Genomic DNA, 6,927 nt, shown 5'->3' on the forward strand with positions numbered 1-6,927 from the left:
CCAGGGAGGGCTCCGGCCAGTGCCAGGGTCGAGGTGGGTGGCTCCCTCGGGGGAGGGCTCTGGCCAGTGCCAGGGTCGAGGTGGGTGGCTCCCCCCAGGAGGGCCATCTGCTCCCTGCATATCCCAGGGCAGGGATGGAGGGTGCTCTGGCTTCTCCATGTGATCCCTTCACCCCTGCACTCTAGACCAGTGCCCGGAGCCCTGCCGCTTCAATGCCGTCTGCCTGTCCCGCCGTGGCCGTCCCCGCTGCTCCTGTGACCGTGTCACCTGTGACGGGGCCTACAGGCCCGTGTGTGCCCAGGACGGGCACACGTATGGCAGTGATTGCTGGCGCCAGCAGGCTGAGTGCCAGCAGCAACGTGCCATCCCCAGCAAGCACCAGGGCCCGTGTGGTGAGCGCCCCGGGGTGGAGGCCGGGCCGGGTGGGCTGTTCCTGCGTCAGTTCCTGCCGGGACATCATCACATGCCATCTTCATCAGTCATGCTCCTCTTGGGGTCCTGGGAGTGGGCCGGTCCCTCTGGGAAGGCTCTGGGGAGGGTGGAAGCTGTGTGTGTGGAGGGTATCTGGACACCTGGGGGCTGGTGAGGCAGAGGCAGGGCCTTGTGCGGGCTCCCTGGTCCCTGCCCTCGGCCGTGCCTTCCCCGGGAGTCCTCTGGCCTGTCCGCGTGTCTCCACACCGTAAGCACAGACTGCTGGGGTGGGCAGGCTGGACACAACACCAGGGTCCTCACTCTTGGGACATGGGCAGCCCTTTTGGAGTCAGTGTCAGGACTTGAAGGGCCAGGGGGAGGCAGTGGCCATCGTATCCCGGCGGGCATGGCTGCCATGGCTCTGCCTGCCTGTGTTCGTCTTGGTCAGTTCGCCCATCTTCTGGTCTTTCTCTCTGCGTCTGTCTCTTCTCCTTGGTCTCTCCTTCCCTGTCGGCTCCGCCTCTTGTGTCTTCCAGCCTGACCTGCTGGCAGGATGAGGTGCCGTGCCTGCCCGCCAGGAGCCCGCAGCCCGAGGTCTGCCCCCGGTGCGGCGGGGGGGTGGCTTGCTGCTGCCTGGCCTTGTGGTCCTCAGAGCAAGTGGACAGACACCTCCTCCCCCGTGCAGCCCTGGGTGTGACTCTGGGGGTGCAGGCTCCTCCTACCCACAGAGAGCCCCCCACATGCATGGGTGTCCTGGGGATGCTGGTGGTCCCCTAGGGGTCAGTGGCCTGGGCAGGCTGGGGAAGCTTGGCCCCTCCATAGCCTGCTGTGGACAGTCAGGAAGCCCTGAGCTTAGGGGCAGCTCTGCCCACGGCCACCGGGGACTCCTGGGTGTGTGTCCCACTCGCCTCTGCCGCGTGTCTGTCCCTTTCTCTGCCGTGTCTGCTGTGCATCTGGCCCTTCTCCTGTGTTCTCTCTTCCTCCACCATCCCCTCCCTGGGAGAGGGACTGCTGCGTGGGGCTGGGGGCTTTGCCTGCAGCTGGCGGGGGTTGCTTGTGGGCCCACTGAGCACCTGTGTCCTCCCCAGGCCAGGCCCCGTCCCCGTGCCTCGGGGTGCAGTGTGCATTCGGGGCAATGTGTGCTGTGAAGAACGGACAGGCAGTGTGTGAATGCCGGCAGGCGTGCTCCAGCCTCTACGATCCTGTGTGCGGCAGCGACGGCATCACATACGGCAGCACGTGCGAGCTGGAGGCCACAGCCTGCACCCTCGGGCGGGAGATCCGGGTGGCACGCAAAGGACCCTGTGGTCAGTGACGGACGAGGGGTCTGGTGGGGGTCGGGGAGAGGGAGGTTCTGGTCGCCATGGTGACGGCACCCCCTCCCCAGACCCCTGCGGGCAGTGCCGCTTTGGAGCCCTGTGTGAGGCCGAGACCGGGCGCTGCGTGTGCCCCTCTGAATGCGTGGCTTTGGCCCAGCCCGTGTGTGGCTCCGATGGGCACACGTACCCCAGCGAGTGCATGCTGCATGTGCACGCCTGCACACACCAGATCAGCCTGCACGTGGCCTCGACTGGACCCTGCGGTGAGTGAGGCCGTGGGGCCGGGCGGGCCGGGGTCCTGTGCCTCCCTCAGCCTGGGCCTGCCGACCCCTGCCTGGCTCTGTCTCCTGCAGAGACCTGTGGAGATGTCGTGTGTGCTTTTGGGGCTGTGTGCTCAGCGGGGCAGTGTGTGTGTCCCCGGTGTGAGCACCCCCCGCCCGGCCCCGTGTGTGGCAGTGACGGTGTCACCTATGGCAGTGCCTGCGAGCTACGGGAAGCCGCCTGCCGGCAGCAGACACAGATCGAGGAGGCCCGGGCAGGGCCATGCGAGCAGGGTAGGCCGGGGACAGCTGGCGAGAACTGCTGGGCTCCAGCCTTGGACAAGAAGCCCTTAGGTGACTCGGCTCCCCTTCGCTGCAGCTGAGTGCGGCTCCGGAGGCTCTGGCTCGGGGGAGGACGGTGACTGTGAGCAGGAGCTGTGCCGGCAGCGTGGTGGCATCTGGGACGAGGACTCAGAGGACGGGCCGTGTGTCTGTGACTTCAGCTGCCAGAGTGTCCGGGGCAGCCCGGTGAGCCCTGTGCCCCTGGTCTCGGCGGGCGGCGAGGACGAGGCTGCAGCCGCTCACACTGACACCACCCTCTAGGTGTGCGGCTCAGATGGGGTCACCTACAGCACCGAGTGTGAGCTGAAGAAGGCCAGGTGTGAATCACGGCAAGAGCTCTCTGTAGCGGCCCAGGGAGCCTGCCGAGGTGAGCCGGCTGCACGTTGGGTCTTGTGCACGGGCATGCCGGCCTCTGGGTGTCCGCATCGGGCATGTGAGCGTGCCTGTGTGCTGAGGTGGGCCCCTGTGGATGTGTGGTGTTGTAAGTGAGCAGCGTCCAGTGTTGGTGCATGTGCACATTTGTGCAGCTGCGTGTGTGGGCGTGTGTCCATCAGTCGTGGGCGTGCACCAGGCCAGGCCTCAGTGCTGGAAGGCAGCATGAAGCATGTGAGGCACCACCCAGTGGGCGCTGTCTCTGGATATATCCGTCCAGTCAGTGTATCATATTAATGAGGGAAAACTTGTGTCCAGTGTGTGTTACGCACGTGCACAGATGCGTGTCTGCAGGGAGATGCTAACCGTACGGTTTGGAGGAATGTGGGTGAGAAACATGCTGACGTCTTCACGTGTTTCTCCATTTGCAAGGACGCTCATCTGTGTGTGCGCAGAGCTGCGTGTCCTTGATCTTTGGGTGCTCTGTGTGTTCTGTGTTCCCTGGACCTGCATTTACAGACATGTCCTTGTGTACAATGTGGGAGCCTCACCTGTGTCCTCAGCCCCAGGCTCCGGGGCTCGTCTGGGAGCTGGGATCGGGAGGGCTGAGTGGTGATGGTGGGGGTAGGTGGAGGCGAGTGGCTGGACCCAGCGTGGGTGTCCAGCACTGCATGAAATCTGAGTCCCATGCCCTTCGCTGCAGGCCCCACTTTCGCTCCACTGCTGCCCGTGGCCCCCTCACACTGTGCCCAGATGCCCTATGGCTGCTGCCAGGACAATATCACTGCAGCCCGGGGCGTGGGCCTGGCTGGCTGTCCCAGTGAGTACCTGAGCTCAGCTCCGACCTCGGGCCTGGTGCGGCTGTGCGGCCACGTGACGTTGTCCTGCCCTGACCTTGCAGGTGCCTGCCAGTGCAACCCCCATGGTTCCTACAGTGGCACCTGTGACCCAGTCACAGGCCAGTGCTCCTGCCGCCCAGGTGTGGGGGGCCTCAGGTGTGATCGCTGTGAGCCTGGCTTCTGGAACTTTCGAGGCATCGTCACCGATGGCCGGAGCGGCTGTACACGTGAGTGACAGGGCCCAGGACTGGCCACCGGCTATGCCCTCCTACCTGTCCACCCCCATCACTGTGCCCCTCCTCACCTGCCCAGACCCTGGCCTGACCCACACCTGGCTGGGGGCTAGGCGGGGCCAGGGTTGGGGACCAGGCTCTGGAGGAGGTGGGGAAGCCCGTCCAGGTGCAGACATCAGATTCCTCCCCGATTTCCCCCAAGCGTGCAGCTGTGATCCCCAGGGCGCCGTGCGGGATGACTGTGAGCAGATGACTGGGCTGTGCTCGTGTAAGCCCGGGGTGGCTGGACCCAAGTGTGGGCAGTGTCCAGATGGCCGTGCCCTGGGCCCCGCGGGCTGTGAAGCTGGTGAGTGAGGGCCAGCACTACCCTGGGGCCTCATGGTGTGGGGTGGGGCCACCCGAGCCACAGGGGTTTCCTGTGCCCGTGCCCCAGATGCTTCTGCGCCTGCAACCTGTGCGGAGATGCGCTGTGAATTCGGTGCATTGTGCGTGGAGGAGTCTGGCTCAGCCCACTGTGTCTGCCCAATGCTCACCTGTCCAGAGGCCAATGTTACCAAGGTATGGGGTGTGGAATGTGAAGGGGAGTGGGGAGGAGGCCTTGCCCTGAGCACCCTTACTCTCTACCCCAGGTCTGTGGGTCAGACGGAGTCACATACGGCAATGAGTGTCAGCTGAAGAGCATCGCCTGCCGCCAGGGCCTGCAAATCTCCATCCAGAGCCTGGGCCCGTGCCAGGGTGAGGCCTGACGGCCACTGCCCCAGAACTGACCAGGAAGGCCTGACGCTGCCCTAAATCCAGCCCTACCTACCTTGAGCCACCTGACCCTGTCCCAACCGGTCCCCCGCCAACCTCCCTCTCCTTGCAGAGGCTGTTGCTCCCAGCACTCACCCGACATCTGCCTCCGTGACTCTGACCAGCCCGGGGCTCCTTCCCAGCCAGGCACTGCCGACTCCCCCCGGTGCCCCGCCCCCGGCTCCCAGCAGTACCACACACAGCCAGACCACCCCTCTGCCCTCATCACAACCTCGGACCACCGCCAGCATCCCCAGGACCCCTGTGTGGCCCGTGCTGACCGTACCCCCGACGGCACCCTCCCCTGCACCCAGCCTGGTGGCGTCTGCCTTTGGTGAATCTGGCAGCGCTGATGGAAGTGGTGATGAGGAACTGAGCGGGGACCAGGAGGCCAGTGGGGGTGGCTCTGGGGGTAAGCAGGGATCAAGGACTTGGGGTGGGTGGACACAGAGAGGTTCCACCCCGGAGCCTGGGCTCAGAGCGTGTCTCCCCAGGGCTCGAGCCCTTCGAGGGCAGCAGCATGGCAACCCCTGGGCCACCCATCGAGAGGGCTTCCTGCTACAACTCCCCTTTGGGCTGCTGCTCTGATGGGAAGACGCCCTCGCTGGACGCAGAGGGCTCCAACTGCCCTGGTGAGTGGACGGCTGGGCGAGGGGAGTGTGAGTTCCAGCCTGGGCTCGGCCGGGGTGCTGCCCCCTCGCCTGGGCAGCAGGTCAGTGCCAGGGTTATGGTCTTGGGACTCGGCTCCCTCAAACACGTGCGTGCCCGGGACCCCACTCCTAACCCGTCTCTCTCGTTGCAAGCCGGCGTGGCACACTGCTCCGAGGAGTCTGCCTGGTAACCGACACCAGCCCCACCCTGGGGTCCCCACTAACCTCATGACCATCTGACTAACATCCACCTTCCCATGCGCCCGTGTAGCTTGCTGCTGGGGCCTGTGCCCGGGCCAGCCTGGATCCAGGCAGATGCCAGGCAGGGCCTCACTGCACCTCCCCCACAGCCACCAAGGTGTTCCAGGGCGTCCTGGAGCTAGAGGGCGTCGAGGGCCAGGAGCTGTTCTACACGCCTGAGATGGCTGACCCCAAGTCAGAGCTGTTCGGGGAGACAGCCAGGAGTATTGAGAGCACGGTAAGATGGGGGGCACAGCCCCCGCCCAGCCACTGGCCCTCCTCCCCAGATACCCAGAGCAGCACCAGGGCAGCCCGGCTTGGGCGGCCCCCCAAGTCCTTGCCTACCCCCTGCCGCAGCTGGACGACCTCTTCCGGAATTCAGACGTCAAGAAGGATTTTCGGAGTGTCCGACTGCGGGACCTGGGGCCCGGCAAATCCGTCCGCGTCATTGTGGATGTGCACTTTGACCCCAGTGAGACCCCCACCCCGGACCCTTCCTGGGAGGCAGTGGGTGGGGAATCCCTGGGGCTCTGCCATGCTCAGAGCTCGCTCCTCCCCAGCCACAGCCTTCAGGGCACCCGACGTGGCCCGGGCCCTGCTCCGGCAGATCCAGGTGTCCAGGCGCCGGTCCTTGGGGGTGAGGCGGCCACTGCAGGAGCATGTGCGATTTATGGACTTTGGTGAGTGCCAGGCCGCGTGCCACGGCTTACCTGCCCCCTCCTCTGCCCATGTCCACACCCCCACCCCTTCCTGGCCCTGCTCCCAGGGAACCCTCACAGCTCCCTTTGCTGGCAGACTGGTTTCCTGCGTTTTTCACGGGAGTCACGTCAGGAGCCATTGCTGCCGTAGCCACGGCCAGAGCCACTACTGCGTCCCGCCTGCCGTCCTCTGCTGTGACCCCTCGGGCCCTGCACCCCAGTCACACAAGCCAGCCTGTTGCCAAGACCACAGCAGCCCCCACCACACGTCGGCCCCCCACCACTGCCCCCAGCCGTGTTCCTGGACGTCGGCCCCCAGCCCCCCAGCAACCTCCAAAGCCCTGTGACTCTCAGCCCTGCTTCCACGGGGGGACCTGCCAGGACCGGGTCTCTGGTGGGGGCTTTACCTGCAGCTGCCCGGCAGGCAGGGGAGGCGCCATCTGTGAGAAGGGTAAGGACGTCCACTGCAGGGGAGGGCAGGGAGGCAGCAGGGTTGGGGCAAGGATTGAGGGTGGGGCTAAGCCACCATCAGGCTTTCAGTTGGGGGCAGGAGCCTGGATTAAGCGGGGGTTCTGGCCAAGCGCAGTGGCTCACACCTGTAATCCCAGCACTCTGGGAGGCCAAGGCAGGCAGATCACCTGAGGTTGGGAGTTTGAGACCAGCCTGACCAACATGGAGAAAACTTGTCTCTACTAAAAATACAAAATTAGCCGGGCGTAGTGGCGGGCGCCTGTAATCCCAGCTACTCGTGAGGCTGAGGCAGGAGAATCG

At 65.3% G+C, this 6,927-nt stretch overlaps 1 protein-coding gene across 1 annotated transcript in view; it reads left to right on the forward strand.

Moving 5' to 3' along the window:
- The window catches only part of AGRN (agrin), a 32,531-nt gene that overhangs the window by 19,046 nt on the left and 6,558 nt on the right, over positions 1-6,927 (forward strand). The window contains exons 5-22 of the mRNA XM_011956413.1: positions 5-80; positions 186-392; positions 1,500-1,718; positions 1,799-1,993; positions 2,084-2,284; positions 2,370-2,518; positions 2,594-2,699; positions 3,408-3,524; positions 3,606-3,770; positions 3,979-4,122; positions 4,210-4,334; positions 4,406-4,511; positions 4,642-4,980; positions 5,063-5,200; positions 5,569-5,696; positions 5,816-5,930; positions 6,019-6,138; positions 6,254-6,607. Coding sequence (XP_011811803.1) covers positions 5-80; positions 186-392; positions 1,500-1,718; positions 1,799-1,993; positions 2,084-2,284; positions 2,370-2,518; positions 2,594-2,699; positions 3,408-3,524; positions 3,606-3,770; positions 3,979-4,122; positions 4,210-4,334; positions 4,406-4,511; positions 4,642-4,980; positions 5,063-5,200; positions 5,569-5,696; positions 5,816-5,930; positions 6,019-6,138; positions 6,254-6,607 — 3,004 coding nt within the window. The remainder of the gene's footprint in view (positions 1-4; positions 81-185; positions 393-1,499; positions 1,719-1,798; positions 1,994-2,083; positions 2,285-2,369; positions 2,519-2,593; positions 2,700-3,407; positions 3,525-3,605; positions 3,771-3,978; positions 4,123-4,209; positions 4,335-4,405; positions 4,512-4,641; positions 4,981-5,062; positions 5,201-5,568; positions 5,697-5,815; positions 5,931-6,018; positions 6,139-6,253; positions 6,608-6,927) is intronic.

This window comes from Colobus angolensis, unplaced genomic scaffold, assembly GCF_000951035.1.
Source record: "Colobus angolensis palliatus isolate OR3802 unplaced genomic scaffold, Cang.pa_1.0 Scaffold416, whole genome shotgun sequence".
Classification (NCBI taxonomy): Eukaryota; Metazoa; Chordata; class Mammalia; order Primates; family Cercopithecidae; genus Colobus; species Colobus angolensis.